The sequence below is a fragment of the Ostrinia furnacalis genome, unplaced genomic scaffold, assembly GCF_004193835.3.
Source record: "Ostrinia furnacalis isolate ACB-3 unplaced genomic scaffold, ASM419383v2 OfSCF2396, whole genome shotgun sequence".
NCBI classification, from domain to species: domain Eukaryota; kingdom Metazoa; phylum Arthropoda; class Insecta; order Lepidoptera; family Crambidae; genus Ostrinia; species Ostrinia furnacalis.
In genome coordinates, this window is record NW_021132635.1 from 134,306 (window position 1) to 159,901 (window position 25,596).

The window sequence follows — 25,596 nt, forward strand, 5'->3', positions numbered from 1 at the left end:
CATCCACTGACTCCTATCAATCAATGCATATTAAGTAGCTCATTTTTCCCAACCCTATAAAGCTGTTGAGAGCTATTTCTAAGTAGACACACCCCAGGGCAAATCAGGTAGTAGAGTAAACCCAGTGCACTGACTCAGGTGTCCCCCAGGGAGCAGTACTAGTGCCTCGTCTCAATGTAATACCTAGCCTAAGGCCATGCGGGATCATTGCGAGATTACCATCTTTATAGGATGTAGTTATTACCGTTTACCGTTTGCCGGACAGGTGTTAATGAAGCACTTGTAAAGATAAGCTTTATGGCTAAATGGTCGCTATAAGAAAACATTTAACATGTTTGATACGATAATGTTTGCATAGTAACTTGTATAATAAGTGAACCTTTCTACGCAATTAAAATATCAATTTTAAATGCACATCTTTGCCAGCCGGTTCATACGGAATTTCTATTTAATTATTTAACGTTTATATCGGAGCGCATAACTCGTCTATTTGCGGCACTTAAGTTAATACCATGACAATAATTCAATAGCGAATTACCTAATACCAAATAAGGAACATACAATCATCAAAATTGCCGTCCGAAACAATGAAGCAACATTTAATGGTTTCGCACATAGATCGCGTCGCTTGCGCACTCGGCGGCCGACAGATCGGGGTCGCGGCGACGACGCGGCGGGGACGCGACGGGTACGCGACGGGGACGCGGCGTGCACGCGGCGAGGGCGTTGCGATGATCGGTGCGCCGCCCGAGGCAGTGCTCTGTGGGAGCGGGCTTGTGAAACGAAACACCTGAGAAACCGTTTACACTTCATGTCTGGTTGTCCTTAGCCGAAATTATTGCCAAAACAGCTAAAATAGTGCAATATAAAATAGTGCAATAAATAATATTCCAAAAATATTTCTTAATTGTAATCTCCAAGCAAAACTGGACTCGTGAATGCTGAAAACTAGACTTGCTCCAGTTATTAGAATATCATTCAACAATCCTATTACTATTATTTTCTCCTACTAGCTCATTAAGTGTTCCTGTTGTTAGTTTTTATTATGATTGAAACCACACTTATTTGGTAATAAGTTTATTGTGTAGGCTTGGTAGCCATCAAGTGAACAAGTAACAAAAAGNCTACAGCGGGGAAAAGAATGACATCTGTCACTCACTTTTTACATACACTACATAACTTTCCCCCTAAGTAAATACAAAATGCTATATTAAATAACAGTTTTAAACTATTTAAAAGTTAAGTCACAATCCCAAATAGACTGGACAGGCAAAACAATCTGTAATCTAGTAATAGAAATATAATGTCCAAAAGTCTGTGTAGTGGTTCCAACAATGCTGCTTTCTGAGGAATGAACCTCTCATCGAAGTTGTACAGACCTAGAAATGCTTGAAGCTGCTGGACATTCTGAGGTGCGGGTGTGTTCCAAATGCATTCCACTTTGCTTCTTGCCGGGTGTATACCTTCTGCATCTATGATGAATCCCAGGAATTCAACACGTGTTTGTGAAAATTTGCNCATTTAACCAAATAAACAAACATATTATATTATTTATCGACAAATAATAAATTGTTGCATACTAGCATTAATTAATTAATATACAATGGTTCAGAAATACAATTAACAGGTCTTGTATAAGGAGTATCATTATGACTCCTAAGTTTATGTTTAATTTTACCACCACAGAATGTTGTTACAGCGGTGTCAGGGATGCCTAACATTTCTAACCACTGATCTGTGTTAGGTATCTCTATTATCTCTTCCTCCTCTCCTCTCTCTTCTATTTGATCGTCAATTTCTGTCTGGTTGCTTTCATTATTTGCTTCATCTGGCAACTCTTCTATATTTTGTCCCTGATCTTTGGTTTTTAACAGCTGATCCATATGTCTATTGACAATATTACCATCTTTTGTTTTGATATCGTAACTGACTGGGCCATTCACACTGACAACATTTCCAGGCAGCCACTTAGGGCCAGTAGAATAGTTTCTATACATGACTTTGTCACCAATCTCTGTTTTCCGGTTAACTAGACCTTGATTCCGTGCAATTTGGTTTTCAGTTTGTGCTCTGCTTATGTTGTCAGGTTGCACGGTGTCCAAAAGTGTACGTAATTTCCTTTTCAGTAACAATTCTGCTGGACTTTTATTGGTTGCTGTACATGGTGTGACTCGAAGACTTAACAACATATTGGCCATTTTTAAGTCCCACGGTGTATTTTCCTCCAATTTACGCAACTTATTTTTTACGGTTTGGACCATACGTTCCGCCAATCCGTTTGTGGCCGGGTGGTATGGTGCAGTTGTTACTTGTCGGATGTTGTTGGCTTTTAAAAAATTTCGCGTTTCTTGCGACACAAATGATGTACCATTGTCTGAGACTATTGTTTCACATAACCCATGAGCACAGAATAACATGCGCAGGTGCTTGATAACTGTTTCAGAGGTCATATTATTAACAATGAATACCTCTGGCCATCTAGAGTAGGCATCAACAACAATCAGAAAATACTTATTTTGAAATGGTCCAGCAAAATCTACATGTATTCTAGACCATGGCCGGGTAGGTGTTATCCATCTCTGATTTGTTTTAGCTGGCATGTTTCTGTTTTCTAGGCACCGAACACAACCCTGTACCATGTGCTCTATGTCATTATTCATCTGGGGCCACCACACATAGCTGCGAGCAAGTGCTTTTGTCTGTACGATACCACTGTGCGTTTTGTGTAAGGCTTCTAAAATGTGCCCCTGCAATTGTGGTGGTACTACCACTCTGCAGCCCAATAATATACAGTCTTGTGATTGTGATAGTTCCGATCTATGCACCCAAAAGGGTCGGATTTCGTTGTCAATGCATTTATTTGGCCATCCTACACTTAGATAATGCATCACTTTTGCCAAGGTCTTATCTTTTCGGGTCTCAATTGCCAATTTCTGTGCATCAAATGGAAACTCTTCTGGTGTTTCTGCCAACAGTAATATCTCTCGAGGCACCTCCTCCGCCTGACTCTGCACTGGTTGTGGCCATCTGCTCAGTCCATCAGCATTTCCTATCTGTACTCCTGGTTTGTAAATAATCTCATAACTATGAGATGTTAAAACCAAAGCAATTCTCATAAGCCGAGGTGACAGCATGGCAGGCAATGGTTTATTGGGGCTAAAAATACCCAACAATGGTTTGTGGTCTGTTATAATTGTAAAGTGTCTTCCCGTTAAATAATGATGAAATTTGTAAATACCGAAATTTATTGCTGCAGCCTCTTTGTCTAACTGGGAATATCTTCTTTCATGAGTATGAAGAGTTCTGGATCCCATAGCAATTGGACGTTCTTGTCCATCTTCCATAATATGTGATAATACTGCACCAATGCCATATTCTGAACTATCACATGTAAGTACTAAGGGCTTTTGTAAATCATAATGTACTAATGTCAAGTCACATGTCAACAGATGTTTGGCTGCTTCAAATGCTGATTGTTCTATTTCTGTCCATTTCCATGGTGATGATTTGTCCAAAAGTCTGTGTAGTGGTTCCAACAATGTTGCTTTCTGAGGAATGAACCTCTCATAGAAGTTGTACAGACCCAGAAATGCTTGAAGTTGCTGGACATTCTGAGGTGCGGGTGTGTTCCAAATGCATTCCACTTTGCTTCTTGCCGGGTGTATACCTTCTGCATCTATGATGAATCCCAGGAATTCAACACGTGTTTGTGCAAATTTGCATTTGCTTTTATTCAAACGAAGTCCTGCATTCTTTATGCGTTCGAGCACTGCATCTAACCGATTGAACATCTCTTCAATTGTTGTACCACCAATTATTATGTCGTCAATTAGTACAGCCACGCCTGCGATTCCTCCCAACAATGATGTCATCAAGCGTTGGAATATACCTGGACAAGCTTTCACACCAAATGCCAATCGATGCACCGAGAATAAACCCTTGCAAGTATTCAAGGTAAGTAGTTTAGCTGTGTCATTATCTACGATCACTTGCGTGTACGCTCTGTCCAGGTCAAGGGTCGTGAAATATTTAGCACCAGCTACTGTCGCAAATACCTCACTAGCTGTCGGCATTGGATATGTGTCTGGCTCAGTAGCCAAGTTCACTGTACTACGATAATCGCCGCAGAGTCGGATTTCACCATTTTTCTTTACAATTGGTACCACTGGTGTTGCCCAATCAGAGTATGATTCTGACCGCAACACTCCTTCTTCTACAAGTCTATCAATTTCTTTCTCCACTCGGTCTTTGATTGCAAATGGCACTGGTCTTGCTTTGAGAAATTTTGGTCTCGCTTCTGGCTTCAAATGGACTGTGACAGGTTTCCCACGGTAAGTACCAAGCCCTTCTTTAAATACTTCATTGTGTTTAGTCACTATCTTTTCCAGATAAGAGCTTTGATTATTGGAAATGAAGTTAATTTTCAGAGAAATTTCCAATGGCTCTAACCAGTTTCTTCCTAAAAGGTTTGGTCCATCACCTTTAGCAACAATTACAGTAAGTTGTCGTGTTCGATTTTTGTATGTAACTGGTAGTGAGATACGGCCCAATAATATGACAGGTGCTTCAGTCCATGTGCGTAGCCTGAGTGAAGTGGGCTGCAATGCCATGGGTTGACGAGAGCACACTGCCTGCCAAGTCCTCTCATTGATGAGTGAGAAACTGGCACCAGTATCCACTTGCATTCTTGTTGTAACTTTGTCTATTTGTACTTGTACTTCATAAGGTGGTACTCGATCATCACCCTTCATCACATAGATCCCGTTGAGTTGTTCCTCCTCTTCCTTTTCAGTGAAGTGTATATCTGGTTTCAAACTCTTCTTTTTGCTAATGCATGCCTTCTCAATATGTCCTTTTTTCTTGCAGTATCGACATATCGCATTTATGAATCGACACGTTCCTGCATGGCGATCCCCACACCGGTAGCAAAGTCGCACGTTGGATGTTGTGGCGGGGCCAGGTGCCCGCTGTTGTACGGCGTTGATGTCCATTGGTTCCGCCGGCGGCGGCCCGGACGCTGCATCCCCTTGGATTATACGCACATCCCTTCCCGCACTTTCAGATGTCAACATTGCATCCACTACGTCCTTGTAGGTTAACGTATCGCGCTTTAACAATTCATATTGTAACTGTTTGTTGTTCATGCCGCAAACAAGTCGATCACGTAACATACGTTCCAAGTCTGTAAATTTACATCCAACACTAATTGTCCTCAATTGCGCTATGAAATCGGATGCCGATTCACCAGATTTTTGATTGCGATTGTAGAACTTAAACGATGTCGATATTTCGTTTGGTTTAGGACTATAATGTTTGGTTAGAATTTGCACTATGTCTTCATAAGTCACTTCACTGCACTTTTTTGGAGTAATCAGAGCTAACACAGTCTCAAATACTTGCGCACCACATATTGTAAAGAAATTTGCTCGTTTAATTTGGTCCATGAGGATGCCATTCGCCTCAAAACAAAAGTTCAACCTATCAATGTAATTGTCCCAATTGTCTGTTTGTGGATTGAATTCACGGAATTTCACAGCTTTGCGGTCCATTTTTCCTAGTCGTCGCCACTATTATGATTGAAACCACACTTATTTGGTAATAAGTTTATTGTGTAGGCTTGGTAGCCATCAAGTGAACAAGTAACAAAAAGGCGGGGAAAAGAATGACATCTGTCAATCAACATAACCTCATTTTTTACATACACTACAATAAGTTTATTATAACTTGGTATAAGTTTATGGTAATAAGTTTGCATCGTGCAGTCTACACAGCTTATGCAGTCTGTGGAGGAACACTATAATAATATGCGTGGTCATGATCCTCATCAGTGAGGGACTGAGGAAGAAGAATATTGGTTGGTACTTCTCTCCTAAAATGTATGTGTATTTTATTTATTGTTTATGAAAATGAAAGTTTGAGAGCTATTATTTTAGTTACTATTATGAGACTAAATGCTTAAGTCAACTCAATGCTTAGAGTGGATTCACAATCAAAATTTTATAAAATCAATGAACCTTCACAACTAGGTAACTATCCAGTTTTGACTCCTGGTTCACTGGACTCAATTTGTTGCTAATCTTTAGTATAAATCCCTTACTAGGTAGGTTTCGTTGTCACCCTGAAGAATCTCCAAAATAAAGAGTGACCTTTGGTGTGCTTTTGGCGTCTTTTATTAAATCAAGGCAATTATTACTTACAGTGTATGGGACACCAAGCGATGGACCCCCGAGCGTTGGTGCGCACGTGGATTGCGTGTTGTGGCGGCTTGTTGGGGGCCTGACGACCTGCTGCTGTTTGCAGCTAAAGGGGAGGCAATGATCTATGCTCTCACCAACACTGGACTTATGAGTGGTAAGTAACTATTTATGCATCTAATACATGTAGTGTATGGGAGACTAAGCGTTGGACCCCGAGCGCTTGAGTAGTGTAATGTATTGGACCCTAAGCGTTGGACCCCCGAGTTTTGGACCCCCGAGCGTTGGTGTGCCCGCAACCTTCGAGTCGTGGCGGCGTGCTGGGGGCCAGACGACCTGCTGCTGTTTGCAGCTAAAGGGGAGGCAATGATCTATGCTCTCACCAACACTGGACTTATGAGTGGTAAGTGATTATTAAATTATGCTTCTAATACAAGTAGTTTATGGGACCCTAAGCGTTGGACCCCCGAGCGCTGAACCCCCATCACTGGACCCCTGAGCATTGATGCGCACGCGGCCTTCGTGTTGTGGCGGCTTGCTGGGGGCCTGATGACCTGCTACTCTTTGCGGCTGAAGGGGAGCCAATGATCTATGCTCTCACCAACACTGGACTTATGAGTGGTAAGTGAATAATGATTTATACTTCTAATACATGTAGTGTATGGGACATTAAGCGTTGGACCCCCAAGCGTTTGAGTGGTGTAGTGTATGGGACACTAAGCGTTGGACCCGAGCGTTTGAGTGGTGTAGTGTATGGAACACTAAGCGTTGGACCCCCGAGCGCTGGACCCCCATCACTGGACCCCCTAGTGTTGGTGCGCACGTGGATTACGTGTTGTGGCGGCGTGCTGGGGGCCTGATGACTTGCTGCTCTTCGCAGCTAAAGGGGAGCCAATGATCTATGCTCTCACCAACACTGGACTTATGAGTGGTAAGTGAATAATGATTTATACTTCTAATACATGTAGTGTATGGGACATTAAGCGTTGGACCCCCAAGCGATTGAGTGGTGTACTGTATGGGACACTAAGCGTTGGACCCGAGCGTTTGAGTGGTGTAGTGTATGGGACACTAAGCGTTGGACCCCCGAGCGCTGGACCCCCATCACTGGACCCCCTAGTGTTGGTGCGCCCGTTGATTACGTGTGGTGGCGGCGTGCTGGGGGCCTGACGACCTGCTGCTGTTCGCGGCTAAAGGGGAACCCATGATCTATGCTCTCACCAACACTGGACTTATGAGTGGTAAGCGGCTACTGATTAGTATGGGACACCAAGCTATAATAATATCTATGAAGGTAGAAACACTAATTTTTTACCCTACTCCAGGAGAAACAGTGGCAAATATCAGATATAGCTTCTGTTGAATTTAAATACTTACTCAGAAGTATTTCTCTATATTATGTTTATGTACTGATTACAACATGCTGATACTTTCTGTGTAATTTTTTTAGATAAAATATCAAAGGAAGTAGTCATGCATGAACATCTGCAATGCCCTCTAACATTAAAACAATATAACAATGTAAACTAGCCACGATAGCCGAACGGTGAAGGGGTCGGACTGGCCGACTCGTGATCCGGGGAACGCGGGTTCGGTCCCCACCGCCGCTCGACTATTGTGGTGAGCTCACTCGTGATACAAGCATAATTATTTAGCTTAGTACGAGGGGCTAACGGGAGTATTAGTAATTTGTGTAATAACGAATTACTAATAATCTTTAAAAAAAACCATTACACCACAGAAACACTTGCTTTCTAAAGCCTGGTTCGTGAGCACTTAGAATTTTGTCCAATGACCCCAAGGTACCCATCCTTATCGCTCGCGCGTAATTATATTGCTGTCGCGACTGTGCGACGAGCGCCCGCAGTGCGTAGCTTGGGGTCATTGGACAAAATTCTACGTGCTCACGGACCAGGCTTTACCCTCATAAGATGTAATATCATTATTTACAGGTGCCCAAACCAGCAAAGCGGTCCCAATCCTTGACATAACAAAAGTGGAGTTGCCCTCAGGCCACCCGGTCGGAGGCCCAGTGTTGGACATGTGCTGGGATTCCACAGGCAGATACCTCGCTCTTCTGTTCGAAGAGTCTCCTCTCATAGCCGTGTTCTGCACTACGCATCTTATGATGCAGCTGAAGATCACTCCTTGGTTAGTAATTTCACTTTATTTATATGTAGATGATGGCACATTGAGGTAAACATTATGCTTCTTTATTCAGTGGCTAATCTATTTATTCAACCAATCAAAATATCGATCAAAAATATCTTTATTTATACTATAGACTACCAAAAAATGAGTACTGACAAATTGTTCATATGGAGCCTTTACATGCCTGATTATTTATTTTGCCCTACCTGCGCGCCTTATTCTGGTGCTTTCAACTCCGGACTTTCCATATTATACATAGTTTCGAAGCCTCGAAACCCTGATCACCTATAGTCTTTTTCACCTAAGATGATCCGTATGACACTTCAAGGTTATCCATATTACGCATACTACATTATGCAGAATATGTTTGAAAAATATTTTGTATACAATTAGCAATATAATAAAAAAGTTAAACTACTTATCTTGAAATGTATAGTAAAATCGGAGTCTATTGGATTATATTTTAATTAAATACGATGTAAAAATATTTTTTATTTAAAGTACGCAATGTGTGATACGGAATAGGTTTAGAGCTGGGATACAACCAAATCGATTATTGTCGCGGTTCATTAATCGATAACAGTGAATACTTAGATATTATAAACATCACAAAAATCAACTATATTTTTCGATATTTCGCTGTAAAAATTGCATAAATGTTTGCATTTTGAACAGCCAAGATTTTCAATCACAATAAAGGAGATGGCGTCTATTCATAGAAACCTAGTATGATGACTCAAAAATATAATTCTATGCGTCACAATCATAATTGAATTTCTGGGCTAGTTTTTGATCCTTTTTAACCAACTAAATACGTATAAAAATGTTTCTTTAAAAAGTAGGTACTACTGACTCTTAGAAAAAAAAATCGAATCTAAATCGCTATGGTTTAGTTATGGGACATCTCTATAACTTTCAAACTCGAAACGTCATAAGGATCATCATACGTGAAAAAGACTATAGCTTTTATTGACTTTCATAAATGCCACATTTTAGTTTTAGTAGTTGTTGTAATAGTCTTATTTCATTTAATTTGTAATTTCTGCTTAATTGAAACTTTTTACAGTTAATTTTAACCTAATATTACGAGCTAAGTCTTTATAAATTCACGTGCAACTATTTGTTCCAGCTGCTTCATCAACGGCATAGACAACGAACTACCCTCAACCATGGCGTTCCAACAGAACTTCACCGAAGGAGCCTGTCTCACCGTCGCCTGGTCATCAGGCAGGATACAGCATTTCCCTATCGTGTACAATATGTAGAGGTCAGGTCAGTTTGTAGCTTGACATTTATATGGTGGATAGTACAACCAGAGTAAATACAAATGAGTAGGTCATCTTCATAGAAAGAAACGCACCGAGCGCGGTTTGTATGTGAGCGCGCCAATATACGTATGCGGCGCGCACGCACACACTGACAAAATTCGGCGCAACCACGACTGGCTCCCCGCTAATCCCCGCTAAATTTTGTCAGTGTGTGCGTGCGCGCCGCATACGTGTTGGCGCGCTCACATACAAAACGCGCCCGTGCGTTTCTATGAAGATGACCTACTCATTTGTATTTACTCTGGTACAACCCGGTACTACTCGTGTACTCAAAATAGTTAGTTGAAATAAAAAAAGATGATTATAAATTATGTATGGAAAGCTGGTTAATTGTTGATTTCAAATCATAAATGTGATTCAGAAACATAGGAGCGGTTTTTTTCACTGCGTCAGATCTGAACTCGACATCAATACGGAACCAAAAAACTCAATTTCGCAATGCGTTATTCTGCTACTCTGAATCGTATTTTTACGGGATTCGGTCAGACGTAGTGCGAAACCGCTCTAACATAGTTTTGACAGATCATAAAAAGTATCTTCAATATTGACTGGTGGTGGCCGATCCCTAATTTTACAAACAATTAGCAAAAAATAAAACAAGAAAGTCTGTTGTATTTGGTGGTGGAAGAAGTTGTACTTATAGAAACCATTGTAATCAATATTCGAATCAGTATGATTAAGTACTTTCCTCACAAAAACTTGTATTTTCTTTTGATAAAACAGAATAAAAAACGCTGGTAAACGTAATTTTGTCGTAGACATATTTTCTAGTTTTTAAGTTTTTGAAGTAAGATAGGTATGCCAAAAGACTGCCTAATAATATTTTTGTACTAGCAACTAGTGAAATAAGTAAACATTGTAAATGTGATGTAAATAAACTCTTTTATTTTTAAACAAAGTTTTGGGTTTCATTTATTGGGGTATCCATTTTAGTTGTAGATTCTGTAGTACTTGTAGTAATAGTAGTAGTGATGATTGCAGTAGTACTGAGAGTAGTAGAATCATTTAAAGTAGTCCTTGTCACATTGATCATAGCATACTTATCAAATTCTTTATTTCGTCTGTACATCATTGTTGGCTTGTATCTGTATCTAATTGTCTTTTGACTTTTTAAATCCCTCGCTGCGGCTTTCAACAATGGATTAATCAAATCAGACGACTTCTTCAGGGCTAACGAGTCTTTTAACTCGTCGTCAAGACTTAACTGTACTTTAACATAAACGTTATTTCGATTCGTATAGTGTGAATGCTCATCACTCTCCATAAATTTTCTGCCCGCGAATTTACCGTTACAGACAGAAAATACAGAACAAATTCTACTTTTTAAATCCCTTTCTAAATTCCCCAAATCGACATCTATGTTTACAATTAAATCCTTTTTAATATTCTGCTGAAGTCTTACTCTTAGCGATTCTAAACCTGTATCAAGATCCATTTTTATTAGTGTTATTGTATCCCTTATTGTATTCTTTATGTAAGATTTAAGCGCCTTTATGTTTGCCTTCTCATCTTTTACATGGTTAAGTTGGAAATCACCAGTCGTTCTTTTGAATATCTTAATAGTTTTATCCTCTGCTACTAAGCTTAAGTTGGTTATTACACTGGCAACATCATCTTTTTCTTGACTGTCTTCATTATTAACATCCCTTACATACATTGATGCGTAGTTCCTCAATGTACTGACAGCGGTATCGTTTAGTGCTATATAAAAGTCTGTCATGAATTTTGATAGTTCTTGAGAGCAAATTTTAAAGTACTCGCATTTGACCTTCGTCTTCATATTATTATCCTTGGGCGTTCCTTGCCGAAGGCCTACATCGTTTTCGAATAGGATCTCCTGCCCATTGTTACTAACCACTTTGCAAATTATTTTGTACTTGTCTGCCATAACTTCCAAATCTTTGACTATGTGAGCGAGAAACTCGTGAAACTGCTCGAAAAATAGGAAGAGTTTTGTTCCTTGGAATGAGTCTGGTTGATGCTTTGCGTATATCAAGTACTGCTTCTTCAATTTATCCCATTGCTTGTTCCATTTGGACGCTATAGAAATGGTGTTGTGCACGCGATTTTGGCTCTTACTTAATTCGTTATCCGGTGTGCTTTTCCATAAGCATTTGTTTGAAAGAAGTCTCGCCATGATCCCATCTAAAGTGTTTGTCACAAGATTTCGTGTGTCTTTTGTAACGTTTTCTTTCATCAGTGCAGCCTTAATTTCACGCCTGATCTTCTTATAATTATTTATTTTGGCTCTCAATGGGTCCGGTATTCGTTTTTCTTCTTTTTTCCTCAGATGTTTGTGTTTGTTATTATTTGGAACGAATTCTACTATAGTGGTTTCATCATTGCCTTCTAGCGTGAGATTATCATTTTCCTCGTCTTTTGTTTTTGTCTCTACGTCATAATCTTGTAGCAGTGGTTTTAGTTCTGCGATTTTTTTCTGTATTACATTTTCCACTGAAGATTCTTTTAGTGCCCTAAACGTTGGCTCTGCGTTGAATGCTCCTGGCTTTAGATACGGGGTGATGAATGTTTGCACAAATTCTAATAGTGTTGTTAAGTCGGGCAAGTTTCCTTTTATTAGGCTTCCCTTCGTAGGGACTTGTGAATAAATTAGTATAGAACAAAGCAGTTGTGCTGAAAAGGAGAGGGGGACTTATTCTATTAGGTCGTCAAAATATAAGTATGTTTTTGATTTCTATTCTGTTTGTCCCCTTAAATCAAATCAAAATGTTTACAGTTATTAAGAACATACATGAGATGATGTAAAACAGAATAATTACATTATTTTAAACAATGTTAGTGTGAGTCTGGTGCCTATATGTTCCTTAAAATAATGTAGAATTAAAAATTTGGAAAATCTCGGATTGCAAAAAGGACTTTCAACTTGAAAGCAGGGTCTGACCTCTCTTTTTGTGTTATATGCCTCTTTCACTCAGTGCTTTCTTATTTTTAGTAATCTCACGTTCTCAGTGTTTTCTTATCGCCTCGTAGGTATAGTATTTAACTTAAGGCACGTTTACAATGTCCTCTTACCTTTAAGAGAGTTCGCTCTAAAGTTTTCCATTATGTTGCTTTAATCTGTTTTCAATCCATTTTACAGGCATGTTTACGGTCGCCACTAGCGATATATGTAACGGATACTATGGCTACGTTTTACGACCCTCTTTTATATCTTGAATTTTATTATGTCCGTGGATTGAATGGAAAAGATTTGTAGTTTAAGATTTTACAGGAAAATACCTTTTACAATGTGAGCAGGAAGTTGTAAATAAATAGCGAAATAAAATACTATTACTTATAGATACCAAACTTATTCCCTAAGATGAAATAGTGAATTGATGCCTGATCATTGTTACTCTTATTTTAACGAAAATGTAATGAAAAATATACAGGGTGTCCCAAAAACAATGGATAACCCTGTAACCATCAATAGGCCTCGCCATGGTCTCCCTAACGTCCTATTTTGACCCCAGTAAAAATATCACCGTTTTCAAGATTTTTGAGTTTTTGTGCATTTTTAGAAAATTGCCACCTGCGATTACTTTTTCTCATGCCATTTCTACAAATGAGGATACTTTTCAATCTAGTTTTTTTCCTTATCAAAAGGGATAGTTGGGCTATCAAAAGAAAAGATTAAAGTTCAACAAACTAGTTTAAAAGTTTGAAAATTTTAAGAAATTGCAGAGAAGAAGGAAAAATTAATTCATTGTCTTGCACTTTTGATCAGCCGTCGTGTAAAAAAAATGTAGGAAAACCATCGTGCCCATTACCTTAAAAACTTCCTTGGTTAATTGAGATTCTAAAAAGGTATCACAAACCTATGTATTCTGTATTATTTTTATCTTATGGCTACTTGAATAGCAACTAGTATGAAAACTGCAAAAATGAGTTTTTCTCGTAATAGTTAAACTAGGACTGCATAGTGGCATTAAATACAAATGGATAATTTTTAGCGTAGGAATTTTAATAAAGCAACATTTTGTCATCATCACCATCATCATCATTTCAGCCATAGGACGTCCACTGCTGAACATAGGCCTGTACCCCAATGATTTTCATAATGACCGCTTGGTAGCGGCCTGCATCCAGCACCTTCCTGCTTACCTTTATGAGGTCGTCGGCCCACTTTGTAGGTGGACGTCCTACGATGCGCTTTCCGGTACGTAGTCTCCACTTTAACCCTAGCGCGTGATTTCATATAAAAAAAACCCGCGCGAGGACGCGTTGTCAGTGTGAAGTGCCGCGCGTGTTTTCTATACAAACTGAGGTACTTGCATACAATGATTAAATCTGTCGTCCCGCGCTCCGCGGCGGAGCGCGGCGCATTGTGATAACCGTCTTAGAATCGGTTCCAACTATCAGCCGACTAAATATCTGTAGTCTGCCGAGAGTCCTAAATTAAAAATGTTATTGCCATTCAACTCAAAAGGAGTTGTACATGTTTTGTCATTTTGGCTAGAATATAAACGATATCAATTAAAACACGAATTAAGCAACAGCATTTTTATTTAACAACATTACATTATATTCATATAGTCGTACTGTAATTCACACATCTTCAATGTACATATTAATATACTTTAATAAGTAGGACGTACACGATTGCAAAAGCCCACTGGAAGCTTAAAACTAGTATTGCAACAATGGTATCACTTGCATGTTATCAAAACTTAAATATTTTTAATTAAATAGTATTTTTTTTTATTAAAAAACAATCTAGTCTTAAGACTTTAACAATTTTAAATTTTAATCCGAAAAAAAACTACATTCGGCAATATTTTTCTAAAGAATATTTTAATTAATTATGAAAATCTACTTGCTTACGAATAAGTAAATGTACAAATGAGTAAATGACTTAATCATGAAGATTATATTCGAAGATAATATTGTTTGGTCTTGAATAAAACACTTCATTCGTGAAAATGTAAGAAGACAATATTTTAATTGTATACATATGAAAATGTATCAAAAAAATATTCATAAAGTCAGAGCGTGCAGAAGTTGAAGACGTTTATCGTAATTGAACAAACAAATACTTAAATACGTATCGCATAACTATTTTTAACCTACCTAAATTCTTACCAAATCACTAATTAATGGGATAAGTTGTGTTCAATTTGTTTTATTATTTTTGGACTCATTATTTTAATCCAAGCAACGGATACAATGCATTTTCTCGTTATGGCGTTGCTATACAAAACGTACATGAATACTACTGAATAGTAGTAATTATTTAACTCTAGCAACACTGACCAAGCTTACAAGGTACTACTCTAACAGATTGAGCTTGCTGTTGGTCTTGCGCAGCTGTGCTCGCCATGGTATGATTTTTGCGCTCTCGGCATTGTCGTCGTCATGTTTACAGTTTGTCGCGTGACCTGTGAACGTTAAAATAAATCAGTGTTACCAGTACACGAAATAAAATTCCTTCCATTTTGACAATATCTTTTCTTCACTACTAAAAACAAGTCGTAAGAAAACATCAGTCAGTAAATATACAACCGGCATACACACGTAAATCTTAAGATTAATAGATCGTTAATTTTAAAGTTTTGATTCAGGAAAAATTCGCAAAAAAACTTAATAGTCTGCAATTAGTAAAACATGTGAAGCTGATTGTGGACTGCCTAAAATACGACTACAAAATGGAAACGCAATTTGTCTCGACTGTTAGCTAAGTGCCAAAGCTAATGAAGCAAAACAAGTGATTTGACAGTCCAGATTAGTTAAAACTATCAATTTTGCGCATGGAAAACTGTACAGAATGTCGTTTTTCGGTAACGAATTCATTATGAAGAACTAACAATGTGAATAACAGCTCATCAACAATAGCAGAAGTGTATCCATTTCCACGATTGTTTGTGTTAGTGCAGTAGTATTTACATAAATATTCAGAAATATACACATAGAATAGTTATATAAGTTTCATGCTGTCGCGTGAAATTGCCGTATCAAAGAAGTTTTTCAAGGCCTTTTTCAGAGCACTTGTCTGTAGCCATAGATACAATAAAGTTAATCAAACAAAACGTGCCGTAATAAAAACCCCCAATACGAATCCCTGAGCGTAGAGTACTGACCGTTACAGTGGTCCGAGGATAGCTTCTCTTAGATATGTTGTCTATGGACTCGTAACACTCGTAGCAGTACGAGAATGACTCAACTAGTCGTAGCAAAGAGTACTAACCGTTACAGTGGTCCGAGGATAGCTTCGCTTCTGAGGGCGCGCGCGCGGGCTGCGCAGGAGTGTCGTAGCAGAGCGATATGTTGTCAATGGAGTCGTAGCACTCGTAGAAGTGCGAGAATGAGTCGTAGCAGTACAATACGAGTACTATAGTACTCTCTAAGAATTTACAGAGGGGTACTGACCGTTACAGTGATCCGAGGATAGCTTTGCTTCTGAGGGCTGCGCAGGAGTGTCGTAGCAGAGCGATGTGTTGTCGATGGAGTCGTATCACTCGTGGCAAAGTTAGCAAGAGAACCTACTTACTGTTCAGTGGTCCGAGGATTGCTTAATCCTGAGGGCGCTTACGTTAGGTCCGCTTAAGTATCGTAGCAGAACCTGTATAGCAGTATTGTAGCGAGAGTGCTGACCGTTACAGTGGTCCGAGGATAGCTTCGATTCTGAGGACACGCAGGGAGTGTCGTAGCACTGCGAGAATGAGTCGTAGCAGTTTAATAAGAGTGCCATAATATAGAGTACTGACCGTTACAGTGGTCCGAGGATAGCTTCGCTTCTCAGGACACGCAGGAGTATCGTAGTCGTAGCACTGCTAGAATGAGTCGTATCAGTTTAATAAGAGTGGCGTAATATAGAGTACTGACCGTTACAGTGGTCCGAGGATAGCTTCGCTTCTGAGGGCGCGCGCGCGGGCTGCGCAGGAGTGTCGTAGCAGAGCGATTTGTTGTCGATGGACTTGCAGCACTCGTAGCAGTTCAATAAGATTGCCGTAGCAAAGAGTAACAGAGTCGTAACACTCGAAGCAGTGCGAGAATGAGACTTAGTTCGATATGAGAGCCGTAGCAACGAGTGCTAAGGTACCGACCATTACAGTGGTCCGAGGATAGCTTCGCTTCTGAGGGTGCGCAGGAGTTTTGTAGCACTCGTAGCATTGCGCAGGAGTGTCGTAGCAGAGCGATATGTTGTCAATGGAGTCGTAGCACTCGTAGAAGTGCGAGAATGAGTCGTAGCAGTACAATACGAGTACTATACTACTCTCTAAGAATTGACAGAAGGTACTGACCGTTACAGTGGTCCGAGGATAGCTTCGCTTCTGAGGGCGCGCGCGCGGGCTGCGCAGGAGTGTCGTAGCAGAGCGATATGTTGTCGATGGAGTCGTAGCACTCGTAGCAGTGCCAGCATAAGTCGACTGACGAAGCAAGAGTACTGACTACTCGATGGAGTCGTAGCAGTGCGAGAATGAGAGTCAATATAAACAAAGGGTACTGAGAGTACTGACCGTTACAGTGGTCCGAGGATAGCTTCGCTTCTGAGGGTGCGCAGGAGTTTTGTAGCACTCGTAGCATTGCGCAGGAGTGTCGTAGCAGAGCGATATGTTGTCGATGGAGACGGCGCATTTGAAGCAGTGTGAGAATGAGTCGCAGCCGCTAAACAAGAGTGCTGTGGCTACGGCTTTCTCAAAGAATAGGCAGTGGGTACTGACCGTTACAGTGGTCCGAGGATAATTTCGCTTCTGAGGGCGCGCGCGCGGGCTGCGCAGGAGTGTCGTAGCACAGCGATATGTTGTCGATAGAGTCGTAGCAGTGCGAGAATGAGTCGTAGCAGTTCAATACGAGTGCTACGGCTCTCAAGGAATTGATCGAGGGTACTGACCGTTACCTAATCATATCATAGCCTAATACGGTACTGAAGCAAGAGTACTGACTACTGACCGTTACAGTGGCACGAGCAGTTGTCGATGAAGTAGTAGCACTCATAGCAATGCCAGCATAAGTCAACTAATCTAGCGAGAGTACTGACCGTTACAGTGGTCCGAGGATAGCTAAGCTAGATAGAAAGTTGTCGATGGAGACGGCGCATTTGAAGCAGTGTGAGAATGAGTCGCAGCCGCTAAACAAGAGTACTGTGGCTACGGCTTTCTCAAAGAATAGGCAGTGGGTACTAACCGTTACAGTGATCCGAGGATAGCTTCGCTTCTGAAGGCACGCGTGTGAGCTGCGCAAGAGTATCATAGCAGTGATATGTTGTCGATGGATTCGAAGCACTCGTAGCAGTGCCGTAGTAAAGAGCCTTAATACGAATGCCCGAGCGTAGGGTACTGACCGTTACAGTGGTCCGAGGATAGCTTCGCTTCTGAGGGCGCGCGCGCGGGCTGCGCAGGAGTGTCGTAGCAGAGCAATATGTTGTCGATGGAGTCGTAGCAGTGCGAGAATGAGTCGTAGCAGTTCAATACGAGTGCTACGGCTCTCAAGGAATTGACAGAGGGTACTGACCGTTACCTAATCATATCATAGCCTAATACGGTACTGAAGCAAGAGTACTGACTACTGACCGTTACAGTGGCACGAGCAGTTGTCGATGAAGTAGTAGCACTCATAGCAATGCCAGCATAAGTCAACTAATCTAGCGAGAGTACTGACCGTTACAGTGGTCCGAGGATAGCTTCGCTTCTGAGGGCGCGCGCGCGGGCTGCGCAGGAGTGTCGTAGCAGAGCGATATGTTGTCGATGGACTCGCAGCACTCGTAGAAGTGCGAGAATGAGTCGACTGATGAAGCAAGAGTACTGACTACTCGATGGAGTCGTAGCAGTGCGAGAATGAGTCGTAGCAGTGCGAGAATGAGTCGCAGCCGCTAAACAAAAGTGCTGTGGCTACGGCTTTCTCAAAGAATAGGCAGTGGGTACTGACCGTTACAGAGGTCCGAGGATAGCTTCGCTTCAGAGGGCGCGCGCGCGGGCTGCGCAGGAGTGTCGTAGCATAGCGATATGTTGTCGATAGAGTGGTAGCAGTGTGAGAATGAGTCGTAGCAGTGCGAGAATGAGTCGTGTAGCAGTTCAATAGAAGTGCTACGGCTCTCTCAAGAAATTGACAGAGGATATTGACCGTTACAGTGGTCCGAGGATAGCTTCGCTTCTGAGGGCGCGTTGAGTGATATGTTGTCGATGGAGTCGTAGCACTCGTAGCAGTGTCTGGCACTGCATGAATAGCAGAAGTGCCATAGTTAAAAGCCTCAATACGAATGCTTGAGCATAGAGTACTGACCGTTACAGTGGTCCGAGGATAGCTTCGCTTCTGATGGCGCGCGCGCGGGCTGCGCAGGAGTGTCGTAGCAGAGCGATATGTTGTCGATGGAGACGGCGCGCTGCGTGCCGCTCGGGTACGCGCGCCACTCGCCGTTCGTTCCGTTTGAGCCGTTCGTCTCCTCGACTTTCGGAGTGTAAAGGGATTGTCTGGAAGCATAGAAACGGTGAGATGTTAATATTCATTGAAAGAATAAGTATTATGTTATACGCGTACAAGTTACATTTTAGAAAATCTGATAAACTCAAATTCGTAGTCACAAAATTATCCCGTAAGGGTTTTTAGAACTCAGGGACAGGGGAGGCTTTAAGTCCTTGAACCAAAACTTGAGTCACTAAACTCCCTAAATGTAAAACCAATACTGCTTTGCTCTAAGGGAAAAGGACACTAGTCATTTTAGAGCAAATTCATTACTGAATATTTTCTGTAGTTGCAAATGTGACTAACGCGCGTCAGTAGCGATGCTGTCGCGCGTTTCGTAATAAGTCGCCGTGGGCGAGGGCCCTTGGGTATGTTTCATTCATCTCTAGCTATCTGATCCATCGCTTGATATCAATCTATTACCTCAGCCGGTTCTCAGCCTCCTCTCTCCTCTGCAGCAGCTGTCTCTTCCAAACTGGCACCGCCGCCGCCCTCCGTCTCTCCGCCTCTCCCGCCAGCTCCCTCTCCAGATCCCTCCGCGCCTTTTCGGCGGCCCTCCTCGCCAACATTTGCCTCTTCCACGCCGGAATCACGTTCCCGGCGGCGTCTCGCTCCGGCACCTGGGGACAACCCTACCGTCGGCCAGCCGCACGTGTTCAAGGGATTGGAGTCCACCACCATGATAGGTAAGGGACGACAAACAATATTAATGCCCAAATTGTGTTCGAAAATCTATTTAAAATCTGGCTCGAAGGACCATAAATTTATTTTTAAAATCCGGCTGGAATGACCAAAATTATACGATTATCAAAAATGTTACTATCAATGTTTGGATTTGGCATTAATACAGTCTGCCTTGCTCGTCAAATGTAGGTAGGTGAAATGAAATGTTTAGTGCAAGTAATGAAAAATTGGATCTACTATCCGGCTCGGAGGACCATGAGTCTTATGATCGTCTAAGCCTGTGGCATGCCTTATAAATATTATTGTGAGCTCGATTTCATGATCTTTAGTAATTACATAATGGGTACAAACGTAGAGACAAAAGCAAGTGAAGTTAAATACTGATCTTGTATTGTTGTAATTAGAGGCAGTTTTGCAATAAAAACTTGATTGATACAATCATAGAATCCAGCTCATTGTATTGGAAAAATAGATATTTATTTAAATTTAAAATAAATGATAATATTTAATGAATATGGATTGATTACTCTAACCAAGGAGTCTGAAATATGACTCTTCGCGGTTTGCTTATTACACAACCTGTGGTCTACAAGGCATAACAAATGATTGATTTCCATGCTAGTAGTTAATACAGATTAACGAATTAAATGTCTATCCAAGAAAAAAACTACAAGTTAACGTTTCCCCATATTACCCTCCAGGTTTTTTCAGCTGGTGGACATTGTGAGAAGTATAGTTATTTAATTTTTAGCGTTAAAAGTCGCATCTCAAACTAATTTGAAAATTATAAATAACTTGAAAAAATCGAACTGCCTAAGGGTTCAATTCCCGCCTTAGGCAGTTCGATTTTTTCAAGTTATTTATAATTTTCAAATTGTGAGAAGTAGGTAGTAATATAATATTTTTGACATCCATATCCGCGGTAAACTTTTTAATGACTTCAATAAATATTAATTTCAAAGTCACTCGATGAAAAGTAAAACCGTAGACCATGATTTTTCAAATCTTGTGTCAATATCCCCAAGTAGTGAAAATTTATAACTTATTTCAAAGTGATTCTGCTAGTGCTAGCTACAAACTAGTGGATGAACAACGGGAATCAACTCATTTCAACTGCAGTAATTTACAGTTACACGCCTGCATCCTACAATCACTGGACCATATAACTTGCAACTTAGAATATAACTTTATCTCTCAATTTATTACGGCACGTTTCTGATTTATGTAACAGTGCAACTAAAATGTTTGTTATTTACAACAATGCCCAGCTCCAATTAGCCATGATGAATACGGCACCGTTACTCTGTGGCTGTGCTGTTACATAACACGCGATTGTAGCGACCGTGACCGTAACCGTTCAGTTTAACTGGAGATAAAATAGTACTACAAGGTAGGTAATATGAACTAGATATTATCTTCGAAGTCATTGTTCGTCTTAAAAATAATAACGCGATGGAAGCTCAATTTCGATAGAGCGTTTTAATGATGAAGAACTTTCTTCTTTCATTAATGTAGTATGATTTTCTACTTAAAGCTATAACAGTTTATGTTCATTTTAAACAACAAAATATGTAAAGCAAGCACAGCACATCTTGTAAAAAATATCTTGAGGAATAAGTAAATAGCTCTTTGTTCGTCTTGGCAATAATATTCTAAATATTGGTTCGTCTTAGAAAAAACATCGCAATGCAAGTTTTATTTCAACTATAATTGATAGAGCGTTTAATGATAATGAAAGTTGATGTATTCTACCTCTGCAAAAAAATACGTAGTAACTAAATTAGTAACTATGTCAATTTTAAACAGTAAACTGTGTGTTGCACAGCACACCTTGTAAAAAAATATCTTGACTAAATAGCACAAAATTGATTTTCTATTATGACTTCGCTTGTTAGGTAATATCGAGTATGCCTAAGTAGGTACGGGCCGAATTCACACAAAACATTATTCAACTTTGGAATTGAATTTTTTTTTAAGTAAACATGTTTTTGTAATATTTGAACTCAGTTTGGTCAGGTATTTACCTTATCTCGATTATAATCGAATCGATAGAAATGTTAGAAGATTTTTTCATCTATTTGCGTAAACTGTTCTAAAACTGTATTAAGTTTCTCAGCTTGTGAAAACCGTCCATCAAGCAAAACATGACGTCACAACACTTAAGTGGCACTCAGTTGGCATGCGGAACAGCCGATCATGCCCGTCACCGTTTTCCCATACTCCACATAGTTGCAGGTAGATTGGGTAATCAGCCAATTCACACATCGCCCAAAATACAGATATTTTTTGCTAAATGAGTAGCTTCACATAACACTTTCAGCCTGATCATCAATTTCCATCGGGTGAGATGCAGGCCAATAGCTCCTCTGTTGTTAATAAAAAAAGACATTTGGAGCAGCTTTTTCTATTATTTTTTATGTATCAATGATTCCCTTTAGGCTCTTCCCATCAGAAGGGTTTTTTCAACAGAAAAATCATGCTGACTGATGATTATAACTGTTATCATTTTACTGACTTAAATAAACTCTGGAATGTAAAACTAAATATTAAATCTGATACTTGCATACACGCCAAAACAAAATAAGGTTACTGAAGCGTATTAGAGCTGGTTTTTAAACATGTGTAAAATACAGTTAAAAATTAATAATTTATGGCTTTATTTTTAACAATATAACAAATTTTGCCAGAGATAAAATACAACAAGTGATCAATAAGAATTATTGAACGCAAAATAAAATAGAAGTTTTGAATTATTTTACTCAAATTCATAAGTGAGAGTTATAACAGATTAACAATTAGTTACAACGACGTACGTTTAAAAACAGATTCGTCATTAAGAGAAATGACAGATTTTCCAATTTTGTAGCAACACATCTTACTTTTATGTTTTCAAGTGTTTGCTGCTTTCGCGTTTTAAAGGACATTACACATTTTACAGCTTTATGAGAACAAAATAAATAACTTAGATTAATAAAACCTAGATGGATAGTCTTCATACAAACGCTTCGTCAAGAGTGAGGCAAAAATCTTATGTCATTAGTGTCAATTTTGTTGGGGAGTGTAGACAGTGAAGGCGATTTTCCCGAAAGTAGGAAAATTTTTAATACGTTTTTAATTATTTTATAATTAACAAAAACAAAACGCATCATGTACTTACTTATTTATTGAATTCAAAGAACCTACTTAATTACAATAACATAAATCGACTTAAAAGTCTCGATTTCATAAAAAAGGAAGTGTATTTGTAGGGCGAACAATTGGGAAATAAATTTTCTTGTTACTGGTATCATTCCCGTATTTAATTTTTGAAAGCCAAATTCAAGCAAAATACGCGTCGAATTGTAGTACTTACTTATGAAATGTAACACTGGTCACTTTCTTTCTTTTTTCTGATGTATTTAGACACCCTTTCACAGCCCAAACCGTCTTATTTAATTAAAATTCGTCGGACGTGTTTACCAATTTTTCACTTTGACAGTTCATGTGACGTTTACGGGTAAGCCATTCTGGCTTACTAAAAGCTGCCTCACCTTTCGTGCACTGACTATCTATCTAGGTTTTATTAATCTAAGATAAATAATAAATAAGTTGTTTATTGAAAATAAATAAGTTTTGATACTTATGTAATTACTTTATAATAAATATGAAAACTGGAATTGTTATAGCTCATTTTATAGCTGCGACATGTGAAAGTCGATATTTCCCTTTTATTTGAAATGCAATAAACATGTATGAGTATTTTATGGTTTTCTTAATGGTATAAGTTTCCAATGAGATTTTATGGGAAGTGTTCTTGGTTTTATTTCGCCATGACGCTGATATTATTCTATAAATGAAAGGAAAAACGATTGCTGGTTTTAAACATAAACACTTTTGTTATTAGTATGAACTAGGGGCGTGCCCCGGCTTTGCACGTATTTATAATCGTAACTTTATCTTGAATCGAATGCCGAAAATTGCATTAAAATCTAAGACAGGCGGGAGAAATTCTGTTTTATACTATGTAAGTTAAATTAAAGTTTGTAAACTTATTCGGAAGTTTATTCAAATGTATTTAACGAATTTGTATTTTTAAACACTATTTTAATGCAAATGCAAGTATGTATTTCTATTTTGTGATTAATGCCCGTATTCACAAACGATGCTTGCTTATGTGAAGCAGTAAATCGAACGCACAGCGTTGAATAGAGCACTGTGATTGGTTCGTGTGTCACCCTGTGCGTCCACGCGCACTGTGAGAACTCATAGTAATGTTTGTAATTACGGGCGTAAAAAATATCCCTAACAAACGTACCTATCTATGTGCAGAGAGGATAAAAAAGAACACAATAATAAATAAATATCCTTGGACATTTTACACTACGAATTATTTTACTAAAAGATCATGGACACCTATCTACTTGTTGTAACAAATTAATATCTAAAGTAACTTCTATTAGCTACAAATGCTACAATCCACATTCGTCACGTTTTTGTCGATCACGTCACGTTTCACTCGGAATTTAGTTAAAAAGAAACTTTTAAAACGCTCCGGCTTTGAATTAGAAGCACCAATAAGAGTCAATTTATGACAATCTTGACAAAGATGCAATTAAACCAGCTGCACACCGAAACCGACCCACCGACACAATTTTGAGACAGTTTCTAAATACAGAGGGCTTAGAGTAGGCGCACACCGTTGATTTTCGTTGGCCGATAGTTGTGCCCGATTTTAAATTGTATGAAGAATTGGCCAAATCGAATCGGCGTAGTGTGCGCACTCCCATACATGCCCATACTGATCAACTGCCCGACTAAACTATCGGCCGACGAAAAATCAACGGTGTGCGCCTACTCTTAGGCCCAGTTTTTTGATTCGTAGTTAAAATAACAAATTGTTAAATTTTGCTACTAATGGTTAAATATTAACAAAATGTTAACTAGTAGTTAAAAAATGTACTAAAAGTCAAGCTAACCATTGTTCGAAAAACATTTTTTTCTGATATTTAACCACTTGTCATTTGACATCTGTCAAACTTGACCATTGGTTATTTTAACTAAGAATCAAAAAACAGGGCCTTAGGCCCAGTTTTTTGATTCATAGTTAAAATAACAAATTATTAAATTTTGCTACTAATGGTTAAATATTAACAAAATGCTAACTAATAGTTAAAAAATGTACTAAAAGTCAAGCTAACCATTGTTCGAAAAACATTTTTTTCTGATATTTAACCACTTGTCATTTGACATCTGTCAAACTTGACCATTGGTTATTTTAACTACGAATCAAAAAACCGGGCGTGTGAGTTTACATCAAATGTCCTCACTAGTGAGCGCGTTAAAAAATATGATGCGCATAATATTATGATGGAAAAAGACAAAAAAAGTTACACGAAAAAACAACGTTGCCTTTAGATGTTTCTGATACAGAATAGCGGATAAGTTTTTTATTGTTTTACAAGAATATTATTATAGCCCTGTTAACGTGCTAAGCTAATTAAGCTTGTGTTACGAGTGAGTTCACCACTATAGTCCATGCGGTGGGGTTCGAATCAGCGTTCCTCGGATCACGAGTCGGCCAGTCCGACACCTTCACCGTTCTCCTATCGTAGCTTCTATTGCTGAAATACCTGAACTAAATCCTTATCTTCTCAAAATCTAGACTAATAGTTAAATTTTAATTAACTACTAAACCGACTGCAAACACACGTAAGCGCGCGGGAGTACGGTGAAAGCGTGAAAAGTGATGCGCGCGACACTCGCTCAAATTTAATATTTTTCATTCAAATCCTACCTAATTGATATGATACATAAAGAAACTTTTACTTATTAAAAGAATACAAGTATTGTTCGGGAGATCA

General features: G+C 39.3%; 4 protein-coding genes across 8 annotated transcripts in view; 1 reads left to right on the forward strand and 3 right to left on the reverse strand.

Moving 5' to 3' along the window:
• Window positions 1-1,239: 1,239 nt before the first annotated feature.
• On the reverse strand, window positions 1,240-5,711 carry LOC114355406 (uncharacterized protein K02A2.6-like). Its single transcript, XM_028308238.1, has 2 exons — window positions 3,677-5,711; window positions 1,240-1,472 (listed from the first exon to the last, which is right to left on the reverse strand). The coding sequence occupies exons 1-2, from the start codon at window positions 5,547-5,549 to the stop codon at window positions 1,240-1,242; spliced, it is 2,106 nt and encodes a 701-aa protein (XP_028164039.1). The 5' UTR covers window positions 5,550-5,711.
• Window positions 5,712-6,470: 759 nt separating this feature from the next.
• Window positions 6,471-9,726, forward strand: LOC114355403 (aladin-like). Its single transcript, XM_028308232.1, has 3 exons — window positions 6,471-6,597; window positions 8,147-8,345; window positions 9,475-9,726. The coding sequence occupies exons 1-3, from the start codon at window positions 6,561-6,563 to the stop codon at window positions 9,608-9,610; spliced, it is 372 nt and encodes a 123-aa protein (XP_028164033.1). The 5' UTR covers window positions 6,471-6,560; the 3' UTR covers window positions 9,611-9,726.
• An 836-nt stretch (window positions 9,727-10,562) lies between these two features.
• LOC114355394 (uncharacterized) lies at window positions 10,563-12,737 on the reverse strand. Its single transcript, XM_028308217.1, has 2 exons — window positions 12,707-12,737; window positions 10,563-12,307 (listed from the first exon to the last, which is right to left on the reverse strand). Exons 1-2 carry the CDS (start codon window positions 12,735-12,737, stop codon window positions 10,563-10,565), a joined length of 1,776 nt encoding a protein of 591 aa, XP_028164018.1.
• A 1,691-nt stretch (window positions 12,738-14,428) lies between these two features.
• Window positions 14,429-25,596, reverse strand: part of f (espin protein forked) — an 81,942-nt gene continuing 70,774 nt past the window's right edge. For 3 of the 5 annotated variants that reach the window (XM_028308237.1, XM_028308233.1, XM_028308234.1), the window contains 3 exons: window positions 19,496-19,704; window positions 18,893-19,080; window positions 14,429-15,051 (listed from right to left, as the gene is read on the reverse strand). In XM_028308237.1, coding sequence (XP_028164038.1) covers window positions 14,942-15,051; window positions 18,893-19,080; window positions 19,496-19,704 — 507 coding nt within the window. In that variant the 3' untranslated portion in view covers window positions 14,429-14,941. The remainder of the gene's footprint in view (window positions 15,052-18,892; window positions 19,081-19,495; window positions 19,705-25,596) is intronic. The other 2 variants (XM_028308235.1, XM_028308236.1) reach the window with 1 other exon arrangement.

Bases quoted from the DNA above. Each gene is read 5' to 3' on its own strand.
- LOC114355403 (XM_028308232.1), top strand. From the start codon at position 6,561: ATGATCTATGCTCTCACCAACACTGGACTTATGAGTG. The intron at 6,598-8,146 runs GTAAGTGATTAT...CATTATTTACAG, and splicing joins CAACACTGGACTTATGAGTG to GTGCCCAAACCAGCAAAGCG. The intron at 8,346-9,474 runs GTTAGTAATTTC...TATTTGTTCCAG, and splicing joins CAGCTGAAGATCACTCCTTG to CTGCTTCATCAACGGCATAG.
- LOC114355406 (XM_028308238.1), bottom strand. From the start codon at position 5,549: ATGGACCGCAAAGCTGTGAAATTCCGTGAATTCAATCCACAAACAGAC. The intron at 1,473-3,676 runs ATGCAGAAGGTA...GATTCATCATAG, and splicing joins ATTCCTGGGATTCATCATAG to ATGCAGAAGGTATACACCCG.
- LOC114355394 (XM_028308217.1), bottom strand. From the start codon at position 12,737: ATGGAAAACTTTAGAGCGAACTCTCTTAAAG. The intron at 12,308-12,706 runs GTAAGAGGACAT...TCTCCTTTTCAG, and splicing joins TAGAGCGAACTCTCTTAAAG to CACAACTGCTTTGTTCTATA.